Source organism: Triticum dicoccoides, chromosome 2B (assembly GCF_002162155.2).
Source record: "Triticum dicoccoides isolate Atlit2015 ecotype Zavitan chromosome 2B, WEW_v2.0, whole genome shotgun sequence".
Taxonomy (NCBI): domain Eukaryota; kingdom Viridiplantae; phylum Streptophyta; class Magnoliopsida; order Poales; family Poaceae; genus Triticum; species Triticum dicoccoides.
The window spans coordinates 760296129-760318258 of record NC_041383.1 but is presented as its reverse complement, the minus strand read 5'-3'; the positions used below and the strand labels follow the sequence as shown (position 1 = coordinate 760318258).

Genomic DNA, 22130 nt, shown 5'->3' with positions numbered 1-22130 from the left:
TCCGTTCGGAATTACTTGTCTCGGAAATTGATGTATCTAGAACTAAAATACGTCTAGATACATCTATTTCTGCGACAAGTAATTCCGAACGGAGGGAGTACATTGTAAGCACCAAATTTGATGGCCTCAGAAAGCAGCAAGGGACCAACGGGACAACAAATAACTAAAAGAAAACTTAAAAAATTCCAGCAAGCAGTGAGATATACACTGTGTAATTAACGAGGATGCAGAAGTTAATACTATGCCAAATCAGGGGGAAACATATCACAATTTAAATATTCCACATAACACAACACACCATATAAATTATAGTCGGTACATAGTCTGTAGACACAACGTAATAGTTGGACAATAGAAGAAACAGTTGAGCATCTTAGAGATACAAAGACACTTACAGTATAAGTTAATAGCCCTCTACACTGGGGTAACATACCCCTCCAGCACAAGATCCAGCTTATCCATGGCAAGAAAGGACCAAGCAACAACGATCTCAACCGTCGAGTTACCAACTGTACATAAACACTTGGTTGTTTGGCATTGCTGCACAGGGAAGTCAACCTCAACATTATGTAGATATTCAAGGCCAGATTCTGAATAGGCTTGAATGACCACTTTCAGCGTTTGCTCTAGTTGCACTGAAACAACATTTCTTGACAGATTTACGTAACCATCAGACTGTTTCTCCATTTCCTCAACCTTACAGTTAACTAACACGACTTCCGTAGGTGTAGTGGGAACAAGATCTTCATCAGGAGATAAGTAGCAAGAAACCCGGCATCCATATTGAAAAGGCCACTCCCCTTCAACAACACGGACACCCACGATAGTGGCCTGGACTGCTCTACTAAGGCGCTCAACACTTAACTCTAACATACCACAGCAGCTGCTGATCCTGGGCTTGGCATACTGCTGCATGGAATAGTAATTATAGGTAGAAGAGAACAATACTGCATCTTTGGTATCTGCTCCAGCATACATAATTCTAAGCTCAACTTCAAATTTAACCGTGTCCGCAGCCACAATTGCACGAGAAGGGCCAGTCAAGAGCAAAAAAGGATCCTGCAAGCATCGTTATCATCATTATCATTACTCTACTTAATCAAAACAGACTAATGAACAAGATAACATGCATGACAAAAAAACAAAGGAGGATGAAGAGACCACTTATGCTGCGTTTGGGTATAGAGTATTTTAAAATCCATAGTATCCCAAAACCACAATATTATAACATGTAGGCCCTGAATACCACACTACACAAATACTACCGTAATTTCCAATGTTAGAAAAACTAAGTGCATTTGGCATTTTACAGTATTGACCAGAGTAAATTTTTTTAATTATGTGTAGTTACTTTGTTTTGAATTATGTCAATTGACTATGAGGGAAAGAATAATTCCAATAACTTTGTGTCAGGACGTGCACAATTTGGTTCAACGCAAGTTAAGATATCTTTGTGGGTCGAGCCTTCAGCTTATGTTGGTTTTAATTTACTTGTGGATAAAGTAGCTATCTGCAAATTTACATGTCAAGGGCTGCTAGACGTATCAATATGGGATGATGAGTTATGTAAACTTTGATGTGTAATATAAATAGAGGTTGCTAGGCTATGTAAACAAGAAGTAGAAGGCACGAAGAAACATATTCATCAAGGAAAAACAACCAGGCGATGGCTGCACCACATGCTGTAACTCACTACTGATCAGTTGATCGAAAAGCCACACTACAGATATATGCCACGTGTGAACAAACAGAAAGCCTTTCAATTCTCTGTTTAAAAAGAAGAGGACAGAGGTAGATTTATTAATACTTCAAAATTACCACAGTTTCGGGAATACTCCTGTTTGTTTAACTATATATGGTTTTCCTTGGATCCAAAGATCTCAAAGTATTTAAAACTATAGTTTTTTTCAGAAACCATGGTATTCTCAGAAACACTCAAAAACTACTTTGTATCCAAACAGGGCCTTAGTGTTATTAATACATACCGCTTCAGTGACTTGTTGGCAGTTTGCCCTTGACCGGGAGAAAAGAAGGTTGCGATTGCGGTCCACGGTGTCTCGTGCAGCAACCACCCCGTACACACGGAGCGGCCAGCCCAAGTTGGCATTCACATTCACAATTTTGATGGAGAAGATCTGCAGGGCTGGGCCGGCAACAGCAGCGTGTGGAAAGATACCAGGCGTGGAGTGCGTGAATTGCATAGGGCTCAACATGGCTGCAGAACCGAATTACAAGTGACATGAATTACTAAATGAAGCCAAGTAAAATCTTTGATTGTAGTACAAGGAAATGCTGGGAGTGATCTGATTACATTGAATGACACATGCGTAGTCAAATGAATTAAAAGTAAACAAGCTAGCTAGGAGAAGAAGAAAAAACTTACTTATGTCATCGAACGAACCACATCCTGCTATCTCACTGCCCCATGTAGATTTCCAGGCGGCATGGTAAGAACTAAGGTCATCCACATTCAAGTGTCCGCGTGAATCCATTATATTTTCCGAGATAGTCACAAATGCTTGGGACATAAGACGAAGCTTCTTGACCTTGTCCAGCCGGATAGGGACACTGGATTTCTTCAGTATAGATGCGAGAGACTGGATCCGATAGCCCAATTCCTGACACTCATGCACGAGAAAATTAAGTGCCTCCCCATGGTTCCTAACAAGATAGGGCAAACTTACCACCCCGAGCAAGTTGATTTCACTAGAGACGGACAACTCGGGCAACTGCTCTATCATCTCGGGTGGCATCTGCTGTGGGGCGTAAACCCCTCCTTTTTTCCTTTGCCTCTCTAGATAAGCCTTCTTTCCGGCGATCGTCGCCAACCCTCGTGATTCGACCTGCCTCTCCAGGGCGGTGATCTCCCTCCTCTGGATACAAATGTGGCGACAGAGAGCGTCGGCAAGGCTCTCAGGTTTTGTACAACTCAGCAACGTGTCCTCCCTCTTGTTGTGGACAAGGTAGGTGGTCCGCCCCATGTCCTTGCTCGACTGGATCTCCATCTCCTCCTTGTATTTCCTCTCCATCCTCCGGAATCTCCGAACCCATTTCATCTCCGCCGCCTCCACTATCGCCTCCCCGTAGTCCCTATCCAGCTTCCGGAATTTTCGAACCCAATCCATCTCCTTTTCCGATTCCTTCTTCATCTCCCTCTCGTATGCCCTCTGTATCCTCCGGAGTTCCCCAACCCAAACCCTCTCCTTCTCCTTGCTGGATCCCCTATCCATCTCCTTGCTGAATTCCGTCTCCATCTCACAGGGGCCGCCACCACCGGCCGTCGCTATCTGGTTGAGATGGCTGCTGGGATACTCGCCGCCATCGCCTAGATTTTTTGTTGTTGTCGAGGGAACCGCCGCCATGTTGATTGGATTAAGGGGTTTCAACGAGAAGGCCGGGTCAGCCCGGCACGGCCGCAAGTGCTATGTCTCGCCCAAAACGATTCCTAATCGGAATCGAGTGCGGGCGGACGACTACGGGCTGGCCCGTTGTCTGTGGTCTCGATGCCTTCGCTGTTTTCGCGTCCGGTCGCAGTTTCCGTCGATCAGTCCGGTTTTCTTCTTTTTTCTTTTCATGCCTTTTTTGTTTTCCGGGTCACGAGCCGTCGGATTACCGCATCACACGGCCGAACGCGCCTTCATACTGCAACACAGGTCTTGTTGTGGAATTATTTTTGCAACACATGTCTTGTTGTGGAATTTATTTCTGCAACGCAGGTCTTGTTGCGGAATTATTTCTGCAACATATGTTTTGTTGCGGATTTTTTTTGCAACGTCAGTTTTTTTGTATTTTTTTGTAACTGAGGTCTTGTTACAGAAAAAATTCACAAGAGAAGTTCTGCTGTAAAACATAGACCGTCATAGAGTATTGCAACACCGCATATGTTTCGGAAGTATAGCTCCTGTTGCAGAAGCGAGTTTATTGAAGGATGGTCTGCGGGGCGCGTGTCACGCAGGGAAGGTGACGGACGCGGCCCTGTTATCCGCCGGTTGATGGTAAGTGCTTCCCTTTTTTTAAGGAGCTTTTTTGTTGTTTCGATGGGTTTCTTTGGGTTTTTATTTTTTTTCTTCATTGTGTTTTTGGTTTTGTTTGTTTTTCATGATTTCTTTGATTTTCATTTTCTTCTTCTTTTACTTTGATTTTCTCTGTTTGTTTCTTGGTTTCTTTCTTCGATTGCGTTTCTGTTTTTTGTCGGTGTTCTTTTATTTTTGTTCTATGAACGTGCCTGTCCTTTTTCTTCTTGTAACACATCTCAACTTTTTGATACACATTGTTTTTCGTATACATCTAAAATACTTTTTATACATATTTAACATTTTTCAAATCCAAATTTCACATTTGTACAAAAACATGTTTTGAGTTTTTCAAATACATGTTAAGCACTTTTTCAAATACATTTTCAAAATATAGAAGACATTTTTTTTGAAGTATGCAGCAAACTTTTTTCTAAAATATCACGAACACATATTCGAAACTTGTATTTTTTTAAAAATTTGACGAATCTTTTATTCAATGTATGAAAACTTTGTTTGAATTACACAAAAAATTACATTGCATATACGACATTTTCTTAAATGTGTGACATTTTTTAATTGTCACAAAAGAAATTCATACACATGATTAAATATTTTTCATACAATTGATAAATATTTCTAGTTTCTCATTCATGTTATACATTGTCGGCATACATCAGAAACATTTTTTGTACCCGTTTAACATTTTTCAAGTGCAAGATTAACATTTTTTAAATTTTTATGTAAATCATTTTTGTATACAAAATATAAACAAAATTAGAAAACAAAAATTAATATCTGAACTGAAACAAAAAACAAAAATAAGAAACAAGCATGACATCATCCTGACATCAGCAAGACGCGGCAATTGGTTACTGGCCAGACCAGTTCGGGCTCCCTGCAGGCGAGCCTTGCGTAGGCGTCGCTGCAAGCAACACATAGCCGCGCCCCAACACAACCCCAATATTTTCTATCTATCTATACCTAATAAGGGAGATGAGTTTCTGCTTGTAGTTGTCAACAATTAACACCTCCCCCATTGCCACCAATAAGTCAAAAAAAATGTTTTGTGTGTTTGTTTTTCATGAGATGTTTGCCAGCGTACTCCATGCTGGACTGGAGCGAGGCGAGTTGGAGCTCTACGGTCGGATGGGTCAATTATTGCTCGTTCATGCATGTCCAATCCATTAAGAACAGTATAACCACACCTAATCCCAGCCCTCTCAGGCCATCAGCAACCACGGCCATTTGTTTGCATGATACATCAATTTCTGGCCGTCTGATCATCATTAGCGTCATGGGCGGACCCAGGCCCCAGGCAGCCCAGGCGGCGGCCTGGGGGCGTGAGGCCCATGTTGTTCGTTTACTGTAGCAAAATGTACTGTAGCTAACAAAGGCGGCCTGGGGCGTGAGGCCCATCTCGTTCGTTGCCTGCTTGCCTGCCTGCCTGGGGCGTCGACTTGGACGACAGTCGACTGGATGAACTAGGGGTGGGCATAAAAACCGATGAACCAAAGACCGAACCGGTGCCGAAACCGAATAAACCGAAATTTCGGTTTTTTGGGCTAATACATAAAAATTCAGTTTTCACACTAGCTAACCGAACTAATTGGCAGTACCCAGGTTAACCGAATAAAAAACCGAGCGTATGTGAAGGTGCTGAACGAATCTTGCTCTCCCGCGCCGCCAGAATAAAATATCACGCGCTAGATCAGTGCGTGACTGCATGCAACAGAAGCGCATGCAGCTTTTACTTATCGAGACAAGGAACGCATGCAGCTCAGCAACTGGTTGGATCAGTCCATCGGGGGTGATATTTTATTGCGAAAAATTATTGCATGCAAGGCCCAAGCAGACAAGCCGTTGTGGGCTTCTTTCTCTAGTGTGATGAGGCTGCTGTTTGACCGGTGCTTGTACGTGCGTACCTTTAGAACCACGAGGCGCTGCCCGTTGTTGTTTAGTCCCACCTCGGCCGGCCACACACAAGCAGTTGGATAGATTGGCTATATAACCGGTAAGGGTGCCATGCACGCAGCTCAAAAATTTTTGGACGCGTCTAGCGAGCGGCAGGCCAGAAAAGGTAAGCGTCTGTCCCCTAGTCCCGGGAAGGAAAGATCCTTTGCGCCAGCTGTTCCCACCTATTCTCACGCGCAAACAAAGGGAATAGCAGATTAACGGAGTCCCCTCACCACCCGCCGCTGTCACGTGATACCCATCAAACTACTAGCGCCCCTCTCGCCCACCCTCTCTCCTTCGCTGGTCGTCAACTTCTTCCCCATGAAAGAAACCAGATACAATGCCATGAACCAGATCCTGTAGAGCTGCCATGGCAAAGTAGCCAAGGTGAGGAGATCTTGGTCAGAAAAACATGAAGAAGAGAAGAGAAGCTTACCAAGCAACGCCAAGGTAAGAAATCCTTCTCCTCTCCCATGTCCAAACCTTGTTGACTATACCCCTTGTCCTTTCCCTCTGAATCTCCCAAATCAAGTAAAAAAAACTCCATGATTTTGAGCAGAGAAGGAAGATCAAGTAAAAGCATAAGAAATTCAGTTCCCTGTGCAAGAAAACCATTGTTTGAAACCAACTTTCACATGGATGTCTGCAAACAAACATATCCAGGGGTGAAAAAAATGCATCAGGTATCTAGAGTATTATAGCCAACTAAAACAGGTATTCTATCCAACTCAAACATCAGGTATCCAGAGTAGTCTCCATCAGGTAGCCAGCTTGTGACTATCGTTCAACATTATCTGCTTCATTACTCTCATTTCCTTGAACAATATCTCGCGGTTTGCAAAAAAAGGCAAAGGTGATTAGTTATCATTACATACAAATATTTGTTCTCTGGAAAACTAGATTAAAATGTTGAGGATGGCAACTTGATATTATGTTTGTTCTGCAACTAGAAATGCTGGTGATGACAACTAATGAGATATTCTTGTGCGACTAGAAATGCTGATGATGCCAACTAATGAGATATTCTTGTGCAACTAGAGAGGCTGAGGATGACAACTACTTGAATAATGTTGTGCAACTAGAATTGTAGAGGGTGCCAACTAAATAGATACTCTTCTGCAACTAGAAATCCTGAGGGTGCCAAGTGATTAGATACCGTTGGGCAATCCTCAAAATTTTTAAGATGGGATAAATCTGAATTCTTATGCAACTAGAGAGGCTGAGGATGTCAACTACTTGGATAATGTTGTCCAACTATAATTGCCGAGGGTGCCAACTAAATAGATACTCTTCTGCAACTAGAAAGCCTGAGGGTGCCAAGTCGTTACATACTGTAGGGAAATCCTCAATTTTTTTAAGATGGGACTAATCTGAGTTTTTGTGCAACTAGAAAAGATGAGGATGTCAACTAGTTATATATTGTTGTGCAACTAGAATTACTGAGGTTGCCAACTAATTAGATACTATTCTGCAACTAGAAAGCCTGAGGATGCCAAGTTGTTACATACTCTTGGGACAATTCTAAAAAACTTGAAGATGGCAACGTTGAGCAACTGAGAAAGTTGAGCATGCCAATGCTTAATTAGTCCTTCTGCAATCATGTATGAAAATTCATACACTTGTATGAAAATTCATACACTTGGCTGCCTGTATGTGGAGTAAAAAATATTCCTGATGGAACTTTATGTTACCACAGCGGCTGCTGCAGAAGATGTGGCATCTACCCCTTTGGATACTGCCTCCGCGCGCACCTTTCTTCTCTGCAGTTTTACTAAGAGGAATCTTTCGCCACCGTGAAGTTTTGACTAGCAGATTCTGTGCAACTACTTCTATTGCCCCTGCCAACTACTTCTAATGACCGTGTCCAACTGAAAACAACTATGTGTGCAACTAGAACTATTATAGATGCCAACAAAAAATGATTGCCGTGTGTGCAACTTTCCAATGACCCTATCCAACTGAAAACAACTATGTGTGCAACTAGAACTACTATAGATGCCACCCAAAAATGATCGCCGTGTGTGCAACTTTCCAATGATCGTGTCCAACTGAAAACAACTATGTGTGCAACTAGAACTACTGTAGATGCCAACAAAAAATGATCACCGTGTGTGTAACTTCCGAATGACCGTATCTAACTAAGAACAATTATGTGCATAATATCTAGAAGTACTATAGATGCCAACAAAAAATGGTCGCCGTGTGTGCAACTTTCCAATGATCGTATCCAATTGAGAACAAATATGTGTGCAATTAGAACTACTATAGATGCTAACAAAAATGATCACCGTGTGTGTAACTTCCCAATAATCGTGTCCAACTGAAAACAACTATGTGTGCAACTAAAACTACTATAGATGCCAACAAAAAATGATTGCCATGTGTGCAATTTTTCAATAATAGGATCCAACTGAGAACAACTGTATGTGCAACTACAACTACTAGTAATGATCGTCTCCGACGAAAACAACTATGTGTGCAACAAGAATTACTATAAATGCCAAAAAAATGAACGCCATGTGTATTCAGTTCAATGTATACCGTTCCACTTTCATCGCCGTAGGAAAAAGGTTTAGTGTTGTGCAACTTTCTAATTGTCGTATCCAACTGAGAACGGCTATGTGTACAACTACAACCACTATGGATGCCAACTAAGAATGTGAAGATCAATATATCTGAAAAAAGTGATACATACATTCAGCAGAAACAGAGGGCAAAAATACAAAGGAATGAAACAGATAAAATTGCTGCTTACGAATCAATTGCTGCTTCTTCTGCTTCTACACGGAGATATATTGGCTGTGAGGATCGAGCAACTGCTTTGCTTTGCATGCTATAACCCCGAAGGGCATCCTCGTCGTTCAATAGCCGTTGGCCGTCGTTGTTGCAACAGCAGTCACATCGCGGGCGCGCGATAGTTGGTGTTGAGTTCAGCGAGGATGCAGGCCGAGAGCCACGCAGGTCGCCGCCGGCAAGCACCTTAACCCCACACGGCTAGCCCTTCGTAATAACGTACATTCATTTGGATATTACACACATCATCCTTCATTCTGTAGTACAAGTAGACAAGAGGGATGCATACCTGCTTATTACAATTCTCAGCCCGTGTGGACAACGGCGGAAAATCTTGACATCCTTGCTTATCTTCCTCTTGAGCCACTGGCAGAGCTGCGCTGGGTTCGCCTTCCCTGCCACGACCACGACTCTAATGCCGACGTTTTCATCCTTGTCAAACCAAAAATCAGGGAAAATGGATGTTTCTGAATGCTCTTGTGCAACTGAAAATCTTGAGATGCCAATTATTTAGATACTCTTGGGAAATGAAATATTCAGATTTCAGGCTTCTAGAAGAAAAACTCGACCACAAAAATAGAAAAAATAATATAAATGACACTCAAATTTTACTATTTTGCTGCGCCAACTCCATCAAGTATTATGCACAACTTGTACTACTGATTTTGCCACAGAGACACCCAAGAAAATTGGGTGCGCAACTAGGACTGCTTTTCCATCCAACTAAAGCAGCAGTGCTGGACAACTCCTACTGCTTCGGCGGCCAACTCTGCATACTATTATCCATATACCAATTATAGTTCTAGGTTAGTACAGGATGTTTGTGATGCTCAGTTCGTGGCTTGCAACCCAACACAACCAACCCATTTAGTTCATCTACTGCTCCTCTCTCTCTCCCTCTCTGCTTTCCTGGCAAAGAACGCATTTGAAAAATACTGTATTTAAATTCCATTTGATTGTCTTCTCAACATGTATTGTTGCACATAATTGGCACTATGCTACAAACCTATTGAGAACCAGGCAGCTATTTATTTATTGCAAATCTTCTGGTAACTAACTAGATAGATTACATAGTACAATAAGTTGGCCCTAAGAATTGAAGCAAAATTAACCTGATGCCTTTGTTGAGCTTAGAGCTTCTTTCTCTGCATCTCCAGCCTCCTTTTCTTCTCTCATATGAGCCCTTGACAAAGCATCGGTCATATCCGATTCATAGGCATGGCAGCATCGGCTTCAGGAGAAGAGGTACATCTGTTCAATGAATTTCCTGCAAAGCATGGCACATACTCATTTGTTTGGCGGGTGAATAGAGAAGCAGATGGTGCAGAAGATACAACGAAGGGCAAAATCAACAGATTTTAGCGGGTGGACCGGCCTGCTGCGTGATCTACATGGTGGCCTTTTCCCGACGGGGCGGCGGCGACAGCGGCGGTTGGCCACCTCAGATCCAGCTCCTAAAAAAGTGGGGGAAAGGAGACGGCAGCGCTGCTTCTGTATGGCGCCGGCCGACCGGCTCGCTGGGCTCCTCCAATCTACCGCCTACCCTTCGACCTCCCCGGTGTGGACGCCGGTGCTCCTCTCCTTCTACACCACACCACTGTCGAGGAAGAAAGGGATCGAGATAAGACGGTTTTTTTTCTCTGGGAGAGAAGTGAAGCGGTGGTTGGTAGCGATCCGCTTGTCGCCTAGCGCGGCCGCCCGTTTCGGTCAGTTAGTGGCCGATCGCTTTTTAGATTTTAAGAAAATTCTTTTAGCATATTCGGTAAATATGCTATAAACCGAATACCAAACCGAAAACTTGGTTAACCGAATGTTCGGTTACCTATTTTAAAATGGATTTTTCGGTTTTCAACTTTGGAAACCGAATTTACTAAAACATCAAACGGTAGAAACCGATATTTCGGTTTATACCGAATGCCCAGGCCTAGGATGAACCAACCGGCTGCCTGCTGCCCCTTCCCCCGACTTGGACGAACCCTAGGTCCCTGCCCGCCGCCGCCGCCTGCCGTCGTGCCTACCCAACCCTACCGCTTGCATAGCGAGAAACGAGAAGCCGAGCACCACAGCGGCGGCGCGCTCACCACCGGCTCTCCGTCGCTGCATCGCCACTCCTCCGCCGTCCGAGCGCGACCAGGTCACTTCCTCTTCTGGTCCCCTTCCTCTGGCACGGCGGCACCCACAGTCCCTCGCGGCTCCCCGACATTCTCCGTCCCCGCACAGCCAAAAACTGCAGGTATTTCTTCAGCTTATCTCCCTTTGTAGATTTGTAGTACTACTGACCGAGTTAAATGATGATAGCAGGATAAGATGATTTAGTCAGGATTCGCTACCTGCCTGCTGATGTTACACTGTCCGATATGTAGTTCTTCATTATTGGTGAATCCAGAAAAAGTTATAGGTTGCAATGGCAATTGCTTATGTGAAGCTGCACCTATACAACATTTTTCTGGACTTCTTTTAGGTTCTTTCTGCTGGTAAAAGTTGGGAATGCCATAGAGATGCTTTGCCAACAAAAAGTTTGATATCTTTTCTTTTTCCTCTTTGTATATTCTAGTATTTTTCTTACCACCATGAAACAATGCTCTGAAGTTGCATTCTCCTGATTCGTAGCTATGCCTGTGTGTATGTTCAGATGATTATTACAGTTCAACTTTCTGATCGTTATATTTCTGAATTGGACTGAACTGCTGTTATGAAGCTAACCTGCCATGAACAATGTAGTTTGGTATCTATCAAAACATACGCCGTGGGAGGTTGTGTTATTTTACTACTCGGTTGTATGTCTTTGTCCCAGTAGATTAATTCTGGATAGCTGGGTTCTTTGTAACTAATATATTTCATGTGGAAATCAGGGGGCTGACATGAGGATCAAGCTTTCAGCTCCTTCACCTTTCCTTGTTGTGGTGGCCATATACGCCCATATGATACATTATTTGATTTCTTTTGCTTTTAGGAACTAGGAATGTAGTAGTATCTGTCATGTAGCAGGCTAGTCCAGATTAGTCTAATCTTGTAAGCATAGCAATCTGAGTTTAGCAGTTAGAAACTAAAATGTTGTTGCTTGATACCAATGTTTGTTAGATGTAGAAACCAAATTTGGCACTGAGAAATTTTTGTTTCTCTAAAAATTTACAGGAACGCAAGATGAGTAAAAGAAACAAGACATAAGTTACCGCACACGCAAAGGCCTTTTGCCTCGTCCTACAACGTAAGCTTTCATATTTTGCATTTGTTATTAACTACTTTTAGCTGCTATATTATGCACTGATTTGCATTTCAAAATTTCTAATTGAAGGTTTAGCTTCTTGTGCGATTGAAGATATAGTCATGGGAGGCTTAGATCAACCAATCCTTTGATTTGGTATCAATCTTTTGTATCATTTATATATGCTACGTATTGTCTTTTGATCTGTCTTGCTTCATAAGTTGACACATCATGGAACAAATGCTGCCATTGAATATTATGTTTGGTTTCTTATTAGTTATGCGACATAGATTGGCTTAGTTTCTCGCCTGGGGTGTCAGCAAATCCTGGGTCCGCCACTGATTAGCGTGCTATCTCCCTCGTTTTCCTACAAGTGGGCCGGCTGTCCTAGGGGACGCTACTCCCGTAGCCAAATTGAAGGGCGCTCGTTGATTGGGCCAGCCGGCTGATTCGGCCTCACCAAGAAGAGCCCATCTCAGCGAACAAATTAACGACATCTCCTCGGGCCACACCCACCCACGACCTCAAAAAAAAACCACGACCTCTCCTTTCTCTCGATCGGGAACCCTGGTCAGGCGACTTCGGGCTGCGGCACGCCAGGATGGCGGCGGTGGCCCACGCCTCCGGCTCCCCTGCGAAGCGCGACGCGAAGGCCTCCTTCGCCCCCTCTTCCTTCCTCGCCTCCCCACGGGGCGGCGGTGACGGCTGCAAGGTCGGCGTGCTGCGCTCGTCCCCTCCGCTCCACCAGAGGTACCCACTCCCTGTCCCCATTCGCGCCCCGCTCACGCTCGAGGACCCCCGATCGCTATCGGCCCTGGCCTCCTACCGGATCCTGCTCGCCATCCTCGCCTGCCTCCTCCTCGGCACGCTCGTGTCCGCCCCTTGCGTCTGGTCGCACCTCGCGAGTCCTTGATCCTATCGATCTACATTGCATCTCGTCGGGATCCCTCATGCTTACTGAAATTCATGGTTCCATTGGACCGTAAAACGCGCCTGACCTGTGCCGCAAAGATGAGATTCGGCTCCAGTGCCCCGGAGTAATGTGATGTTGAGCTCAGCGTGCATATAGGGGAATGTTTGTGCGCGAAATCAGTTTTAACGTTTGTTTGATTTTATGGCTTGTGTTGTCACCGTTCAGGTGAGAAACTCGCTATTGACAATCCACGTCTTGGAAGCCATGTGCCGAGCGCCGCAGCGATGAGATCTCAGGCAAGTGCTGACACTGATCCCTCGAGTAGAAACATGATGAAAGATGTTTCATAAATGTGACTGGATCTTCTCAGTGTACCTTTTTTTTCTGTTGTTTCTTCATGTATCTTAAATTCTTGATACTACTACAAAGCCAATATGTTGCCAGGGTAGTTGATAAAATTTTCTTAAGACCATAAGTAAATTGAACAGTTGATCTGCTAGATACTCCTTCCGTTCCTAAATATTTGTCTTTCTATACATTTCAAATGGCTACAACATACGGATGTATGTAGACATATTTTAGAGTATAGATTCACTCATTTTGCTTCGTATGTAGTCACTTGTTGAAATCTCTAGAAAGACAAATATTTAGGAACGGAGGGAGTATATTATATTTGGAAAGAAGATATTCCAAACGTAAGTTGGGTGGCTGGAGAAATAAAACGTGACTGACTGACTTTGGGATGAGGATAAAATTATTATATCATTTCTAAGAGCACAAGTGGAAAAATAACCCAGAAACAATATACTCTGTCTACATTTCTTCTTTAACAGCTGCTCCTTTTACATGAACCTCTAAACCAAAGCCGGATACAGAAGCAATCAAAACTGGGGGCTGGTGATATCATTTTTTCTTTAACAGAAGCCAGGATGCACTGCTGGTGGAGATAAGTGCAAATGCGGCAGCAGCAACACCTTCACCGGACAAAAAGAAAGTTGGGAGGACGGGAAAAATGCAGAGGGGTAGAAACTACTACTGATGACATGGAAGGAACCTCTAAAGCTGCTGATAGCAAGAGGACGGGGCCTTCTGAATTAGCTGATGGTGACTCGTAGTTGCAAGAGTTCTCCCAGGTAAGTGATACCCTCGTGCATGTGTTTTTTGGTTACCTGGGCTATTGGTAAGTTTGGACCTTATTTAATTCGTGAAAGTGTAGCGACACCATTTTCCATGCTGGTTTGTTTTGGTAAGCCTTTTTCATGTATACATGGAATTGTTGGTCTGCCACTTTCTTACATATATCTTTCAGCCTGGTTGCTCTTTAACAAAACAAGCAAACCAAAATGAACAATATGATTACAACGTATCCCCGCTGCTGCTTGTATGGTAGTATTTAGTATATCATTATTTGATATTGCAATTAATTTAATCCTTGTTAGGACTGTTGTCCTATGAATGTGTGCCCTGCACAAGAAATAGCCAGGTGCATTTGGCTGCCATAATTCTTCTTTGTTTCCAAACATGGTGGCTCTTTGGTAGAGGCATTTGAAGATTTCATTTATGCATCATGAAAGCAATCTATTTCTTATTGCCTATTATCTGTACCGATTAGTTGTATTTACTATCTAAATTGTTGTGTATGCTGTTATACCAAGTCAATTTATATGTGACCTTGCTTTTACTGACTATATATATATATAAGATTTCCTTGGACTACCAACTAATGTGTGGTTATGTTTAGGCAAGCTTAATTATTTCATATGGCCATATATTTATCAAAATTCCTACTATATCATTGTACAAATAGACGGGCGCAACAACGCGTGCCATCAATGATCTAGTAGCCGTGGTAAAAGGAACATGCAGAGGAGCATTTAGGCTGGCTTTCATGTCGTGTCTGGCTTCTTAGCAGAGTTGTACTCCCTCCGTTCGGAATTACTTGTCACAGAAATGGATGTATCTAGACGTATTTTAGTTCTAGATATATCCATTTCCGAGACAAGTAATTCCGAACGGAGGGAGTATTAGGTTAGCTTCTTTATATACGGATACGCACGAATCGAATCCAGCACACCAGTTTTTCCGTCTTTGCCTTGTCTTAACTTCATGGCGGCGGCAGATTGACGATGTAAGGCGTCGACAGTGAAGCCACCCTGGTCGTTGGTACGACGCTCTACTTGAGAGCCACATTGATGCACACCTCCGCCCATTTGATCGCAAAGACACCATAGACAACGACTTGTTTTTGGTCACTCAGAGCAAAAACAACCAAATCATCAACTGCCATGAAGGCTTCAAAGTCCGGCATCATTGTTGATTACATGTCAAGTGGCATGTTGCTTGATTGGTTATCTACACATGCTAATTTGGATATCCCTAATAGTTATCTACATATGTTGGGATGGTTTAATGATGAGTGTTACAACTCGATGATATGAATATACACTGCAGTATAGGTGCAAACTAAGTTGCAATGTAATCCGTTGATATATTGTTTGTGATGATTCCTAACTTTTAATCTCACAAGATATTGATTGTGCAACACTTGAGAGATACAATGAATGATATATTTATATACCATGTGTACACATTGTTTTTTTGATTAGTCTATTTTCATAATAAGCAAAGCCAAAGACGGCTTTGTTTCCAAGAAAAGGAGTATGATTTGGACATGGACCTTAAAATATAACCATAATTGTTTGCATAAAAATAATTATTAGTGAATTCTAATAGAAATTATATGAATTATTATTATTTTATTCAGAACAAAAACACAACACAATATCTTATAATGTATAGGATGACAGAAGACATGAAGAATGGTGAAGACGCGAGGACTGATTGATCTACACATGTGTGTATATTACACACAGTAACGTGCGGGAGAAGGGTGGCCAACCAGCATGGCCACCTGACGCATGCTGGTTGGCCGCGGCGAGAAACTTTTTGATTTGTTTTCGAGATTATATTTGGAGGATGAAAGTGAAACTTTTTTTCTTGTGAAAAAGGTTTTTTTTGGAGATTATATTTGGAAGACAGAAGTGAGCCTTTTTTTCTTTTTGAGATTTTTTAGGCTTTTTCCTTTTCTTTTTGAGATGGATGTGATGTCCATATGTTGCGAGAATTTTTTTTTATTTTGAGATGAAGGTGAGGTTTATTCGGTTTATTTAAGAGAGAGAAATAGGCTCACAACTTCTTCTCAAGAGGCCAGCAATGACAGGCCCCAACCACTAGTTATATATGCATGTGTACAATTTTTTTGCATTAGAGCATTACTAAATCAACATGCATTAAGTGGACCATAGGCCAGCAAGCATGCCAAGAATGAGGCCCATACGTGTGCAAGCCATGCATGCATGCCCATACGAACGAGCCCAAGACTACGAGAGTAGGACGTATGGACAAGGCCTTGGACCGCAACGTCGTTCGAGGTGCTGAGGCAGGCGCCGGTTGACATCATCCGTCTCCTAATAAATAGATAGATTCTCCAGTTTTATAATTTAGGTTTTATTGTATTGTCTAGCTATCGCTATAATTTGTATCTACTAAACATGTAGGATTTAAGATGGCAACGGGGCCTCGAAACCCGTTTCCCCACGGATTTTTATCCTATCAGGGGATGAGGATGAACCTATTTCTATTGCTGCGGGGCTGCTCTTGGATAAAATTTAAAACCCGTCAGTTTTCACGGGTGCAAACCAATTCCAGCACTACCCACACCCAAAACTCATCAAACCAGTGAAACAAATGACATGTGGTCCCCATAATAGACTTGGGCTGGCCAAAACCCCGTTGTCCCGCCTCTGTGCACCCGAAACAATCACTTGTAGCTGCTAGCTTACCACACTCCCTCATCTAGATCGCATGCTCAGCCCCAAAAATCTAAAAACCACGCACCCATTTCTTACCTCCTAGTGTCGCCTCCCAAATGTTTTTTTTATGACCGTTCATGTGGATGGGTTCTCTGTGGGTACGGAAAATCGGATGGGCCAAAAATTGTCCCCGCGCATAGTTTGGGAGAAGGGGACGGGTTTGGGTTTCTCTCGTCGGGGGGAGGATGTCCATGCAAAACCCAACGGGTTCATCCCCGTTGCCATCTTGATGTAGGACTGCCGCCTTGTTAGATCCACAGTGGATCCGAACTCTTTCATCTTTTGTGTGCTCAGTTTATTATCCGCAATTTCAAATTGCAATTCATCATAATTCTTGCCAATCATAATTCATCATAATTCTTGCCAATCATAATTCATCATAATTCTTGCTCAGTTTATCATCCTTTGGTTTCTTGCAGGAACTTGAACCACATTGTTTAGGTTGATCATGTCTATGGCAAGATCAATAACTATTGGAGATTGGTTTATCGATTGCCAAGGCATATCATTCGGTGGTATAGCCGGATTATCAAGATCAAAATTCACCAAATCGATAATTATCCCCAGTCTCATCGAAAGATCGGGCCACCGTCACATCAAGTAAAAAAATGTCACACCTAGTTCTGTTGTGAATCGAATAGAACAGTGGCACTGTGTGAAATTCTTTCACACAAACAACTTCAGAATTTGCATGAGCGTGGCCGCTTGTTGGCTACCAAAAGTATACCTTTCCTTTCCCACCTGTTTTCGGTGCCTTCTTTATGCTCTTTCCTAAGGAAGCAAGAGGAAGAGTGATGGTCGACAGGCAAAGAATGGCTTGAGTGAAAGCTGGAGTGGCACAAGACAGATTGAAAGCAAAGGGAATTGCAGTGATCGATTGATTGATGACACAGTGAGACACATCCAAACAAGGCCTTAATCCACTCTCCTCTAGCCGTAACCACTCTCAAAGAGTTTTAATCCTGCTAACACACAAATATACATACAGCAAAATACAACATTCTTGCCAAACGAAGCTAAATGAAAGTTTGCAAAAGAAAGGAACAAAACTAGATAGAAAGACGAAACAAATCGAACACTCGAGTGCGAGTAGGTTGATACACACGGAATTTGATTTTGAGAAACCACTAGCATAGCAAGTCATATTATAGTCGGTACACAAATAGTTGGATCCATATACACAATTTTTTCAATCACGCCCGGCAGCATAGCCCTCCACCAACAGATCCAACTTTTCCTTTACAAGGGGGGACCAGGCAACAGTAACCTCGACCGTAGAGTTGTCAACTTCACATGATAGGTTGCTTGTTTGGCAATGTTGGACACCGAAATCCACATGACCCTCTACAGGTTTACAACCAGCTTCCGGGTAAGCCTCTATGACAAGCCTCAGTGTTCCTTGTAACTCCACAGGAACAACATTTCTCGACAAATGAAGGTAACCATTTGATCCCACATCCATATTTTCACCACGATAATCAAGCAAAACAACTTCCCTAGAAGTGGGACCAATATTCCTTGTTGCAGAAGACCAGGAGCAAGCAACTCTGCATCCACATTTGAAAGGCCAACCCCCTTCAACAACGTGAACACCCACGATGGTGGCCTGGACCGCCGTATCAAACTTCTCAAAGGTTAATTCTGCATCACACCAACAGCCACAGATCAATATTGAAGACATACTATCAACAGTTGCGGACCTCAATTGAGGGACATTTAAATCATATACACTGTCATAAAGGTGGTTGCAAGAACTGATCAATGTTGTATCTTCTTCGGCTCCCTCATTTATTTTGAGTTCAACTTCAAAGTCAACAGTGTCAACAGCAAAAATTGCACGAGATGGACCAGTCAAGCATAGAGAAGAATCCTGCAAGGATCATATCATTATTCTTGATTGCAATGGTTTCCTAGGAACACACTCCAATGGACTAGGAAAGTAGGAAGAGGAAACAAAGAAAATTGAGGAGCAAACTGAAATATATAGTACATACTTGTTTATCGAGTTTTTGGTAGTTACACCTTGATCGAGAGAATAGAATGTTGCGGTTGCGATCCACCGTGTCTCGAGCAACGATCACACCATACACTTTGAGTGGCCACTTCAAGGTTTTTCCTTTCTTTTCCAGAATCCTGATGGAATAGATCAACAACGTGCGCCCTGCAATAGCAGCAGGGGATGGGACGGCACGAGGTGAGCTGTGGGTAAAGAACATAGGGCTCAATGTAGCTGCATCAACAAAGACAAGTGTCAACCGTCAGAAATCTCACATGAACGAGTAAACTATTATCTTTTCTACATTCAAGGAGAAATGAAGTTAGTGATCTGCTAAAATTTTGTAACAAATGGAAGCAAACAGATGATACAAATTTAATTGATGAGTAAGCTGAGTAGCATTGAAGTTTTTTACTTGTATCTTCCAAGCCACCGCACCCTCCAATCTTGCTACCCCATACACGTTCCCAGCAGTCATATACTTCGCCGAAACTTTCTTGTTCATCAGCTATCTCCTTTTTGAGATACTCCAATGCGGATATATCCTCATTCTCATCTTCATCTTCATCCCCATTCTCATCCTCGTCCTCGTCCTCGTCCTTGTCTTCATCTTCATCTTCATTTTCAATCAGCGCCAACTTGTTCTCATAATGAGAGCAAAATCTCAAGTACTTGGTGAGATTGCAGATTTCGCTGGGAATCTCCTCGTCATCATCATCACTCCCAATCTCCTCATCGTCATCACCACAATCATCGTCACCCGTAACCTCACTTTCACTCTCACTCTCAGCACTGCTACCCTCCGTATCTGGGTACAAATTCTCCGCACTCCTACTCTCAGCAGCCTCGGTATCTTGGTAGAAATCCTCCTAAGGAGACGCTGGGGGCACCGGATTTCCGCCGTAATCTGTATGTAGCGCTAAGCAGCTCAGAGGCCTGGTGTAAGGAGACGCTGGGGGCACCGGATTTCCGCAGAAAATACGCCATAGACAACATCCGGTGGCCCAACTCCTACATACCTTGCAAGATGTTGTCGAGTTCTTTCTCGGGTAGCTCCATTGTGCCCGATTCCATCAGTTCGGACGCCGTTTCCTTGGCGGCTTTTCCGGCGATCATCCACGACGATTTACTGCTTTCCCCTTTGTGTATCTGCCTCCACCCAGAAAGGCTAGGAGTAAGTGAGTCAAGCACGTCTTCGCGCTCCCTCCCCACGGATACCATCTCCTTCATCCGGTCCTTAATCGCCCAGGATTCCCAGTCGATTTCCTTGCCGGATCCTCTCTCCATCTCCTTGCCACCGGCCGTCGCTCTCCTCTCTGGTGTTTCGCGGGGTTAAGATGAGGTAGCAGGCTTCACGTTGGGGCACTCGCGGGCGCCGCCGCCGCGTAGATTATCTTTTTTTGTTGTTGTTCAAGGGAACTGTCCTCGTCTTGATCGTCTTTTATGGTTTCAACGAGACGGCCGGATGAGGGCACTTATACTACGACTCGTGCAGTTTTCCGGTACTGTTATGCGATCGGTTCTGGTTTTGTTACGTGATCGGTCGTCCCACTGCCCACCCCACGAGCCCACGTCCTTCTCCACTTTTCCTCACGACACCGATCCAATCTTCCTGGCTCTCTCCCGGAAACTGATTCTGTACATCCGGATGTAGACAGCCAACGCATCAGCCTCCATGCGTGTCCACTAGGGCCCACGCACCGCTTATCCTCTTCCTCGTTATGCCGATGAAACACTTTCCAGCCGCACGTCTCAACGCCCGCCCTTCTCGTCTCTCTCACCACCGGACATTCTAGGCCACCATGGTTGAGGGCGACGACTGCTTCCGTTGACGGGTGCTGCAGGGCTGGACGCTACGCGTGTGAGCTGCTGCAAGAAAGGAGGGTGCCGGTGCCGTGAGATAGTGCTGCAGGTGGTGCGGGATGTCGACGACCACGGCGCAAAAAGCGTGCTGTGACGGTGTCGAACAACCACGGCGATGCTGCCTAAAGGCGCGCGTCCATGGCCGCGGACCCCGGAGTCGAATAACCGCGGCGATGCTGCAACCACGCCGCTGGCCGCGATGATGCTGCGACCGCGTCGACGAGACGACGACCATGACGGGGCAGCGCCGGAAGCATCGGATGCTATCGCCGACCGGAGCACTGGTGCCGCGAGGCTGGTCGCCGGAAGCATCGATGCTGTGAGGTCGCTCGTCGACCGAAGCACCGGTGCTGCAAGGCTACTCGCCTGAAGCATCCGATGCTGCAAGGTCGCTCGCCGGGAAGCATCGGGATGACGTGAGGCCGGCTGCTGCGACGAGGGTTGAAGCAACGGTGGCTAGCGGGCGAGCCTGCTGCTGTGACGAGGTGTCACGGTAGTGGTGAACGGCGACGAAGCCGGCTGCAGCAAGCGGTGGTGGTCGGTGGTGAAGCCGGCTGGGTTGCTGCAGAAGAGAAGGTGGTCGGACGGCGTTATGGCTGCTGCGATGGTCGTGGTCGTCGGCGTCGGCGAGCCGGCTACAGTGACAAAGCGCGGGGTAGAGAAGGAAGCGAGGGAGCGCGTGGGAAATATTTTTTTTAACAAAGAAGGGTTTCCCCTTCCGATTTCCATTAAGGGAACAAGAAAGCTAAAATCCAGTCGGCAGGAATTCTGCGACAGATCCGCACGACTCGGATCGCGTCCATTTCAAACCGGACGGCGCTTATTAATTGTACGGTAGTTGTTATTTCCTTCCGTTTTTCCACGATCCCGTAATTAATGGTGATTGGATTATGCTTTAATTGCGATCATAATTCTAGGCAACCTTATTATCCCATAATTAATGAGTTACTGCAATTATCTTGGCATGATTATACCGTGATAAATGGGTTGCCTCAATTTTGTGGGTTTGTTTTAATTGTGCCTCCTATTTTTTTTTTTGAGAATTTTTTCATTCATATCACGAATCAGTACAAAGAAGTTGACCCTTACAAGCACATTAATTAGTGGGTCACCTCCTAATTTGCATGATTTTGTCAGTCCTCTTCTCATCCTAATTTCCCAGGCAAGCTAAGACCTCTAACCTGACCATGCTAACCAACTAGCCAAGCAATTAGTTGTGTATGTTGCATTTCTTTTTTATGATATATATGTATAGTTTGCTTTGAATCTTTCTTGTATGTTATAGTTTGAGACACCCTCTATAGTTATCATGTCATGTCGTTCATAATATAGTTATCGTGTTTTCTCTTGTTAAAATTATCATGTGAAAAAGGCATTCAAATACACCTAGTAAATTATGTGTAAATAGCATGGTAAGATACTATGGACCTGATAACTTAGCTATAAAAACGTGGTAACTTTGACCCGTAAGGATAAAAGTTGTTGAAAACTTATTCTCGATAACTTCTATGTCAATAGC

At 43.9% G+C, this 22130-nt stretch overlaps 2 protein-coding genes and 1 long non-coding RNA gene across 9 annotated transcripts; 1 reads left to right on the top strand and 2 right to left on the bottom strand.

Annotated features, from left to right (window-relative positions):
- Nucleotides 1-318: 318 nt before the first annotated feature.
- LOC119368626 lies at nucleotides 319-3534 on the bottom strand. Its single transcript, XM_037633832.1, has 3 exons — nucleotides 2384-3534; nucleotides 1986-2215; nucleotides 319-1059 (listed from the first exon to the last, which is right to left on the bottom strand). The coding sequence occupies exons 1-3, from the start codon at nucleotides 3360-3362 to the stop codon at nucleotides 415-417; spliced, it is 1854 nt and encodes a 617-aa protein (XP_037489729.1). The 5' UTR covers nucleotides 3363-3534; the 3' UTR covers nucleotides 319-414.
- Nucleotides 3535-6543: 3009 nt separating this feature from the next.
- LOC119366104 lies at nucleotides 6544-10382 on the bottom strand. Of its 5 annotated transcripts, none has more exons than XR_005175921.1 (3): nucleotides 9875-10377; nucleotides 9052-9255; nucleotides 6544-8969 (listed from the first exon to the last, which is right to left on the bottom strand). XR_005175921.1 is itself a non-coding variant. In XM_037631784.1 (3 exons), the coding sequence occupies exons 1-3, from the start codon at nucleotides 9963-9965 to the stop codon at nucleotides 8900-8902; spliced, it is 357 nt and encodes a 118-aa protein (XP_037487681.1). In that variant the 5' UTR covers nucleotides 9966-10373; the 3' UTR covers nucleotides 6544-8899. The 5 variants fall into 5 exon arrangements, 1 of the variants encoding a protein (XP_037487681.1); XR_005175919.1 differs by having other exon boundaries at nucleotides 9052-9194; nucleotides 9875-10373; XR_005175920.1 differs by having other exon boundaries at nucleotides 6544-8644; nucleotides 8725-8969; nucleotides 9052-10369.
- A 314-nt stretch (nucleotides 10383-10696) lies between these two features.
- Nucleotides 10697-16048, top strand: LOC119366103. Of its 3 annotated transcripts, none has more exons than XR_005175917.1 (4): nucleotides 10697-10995; nucleotides 11898-11970; nucleotides 12058-14013; nucleotides 15680-16048. It is a non-coding gene; the product is annotated as an uncharacterized LOC119366103 (long non-coding RNA). The 3 variants fall into 3 exon arrangements; XR_005175918.1 differs by lacking the exon at nucleotides 15680-16048 and having other exon boundaries at nucleotides 12058-12123; nucleotides 13106-15422; XR_005175916.1 differs by lacking the exon at nucleotides 15680-16048 and adding an exon at nucleotides 15000-15422.
- The last annotated feature ends 6082 nt before the right edge of the window (nucleotides 16049-22130 follow it).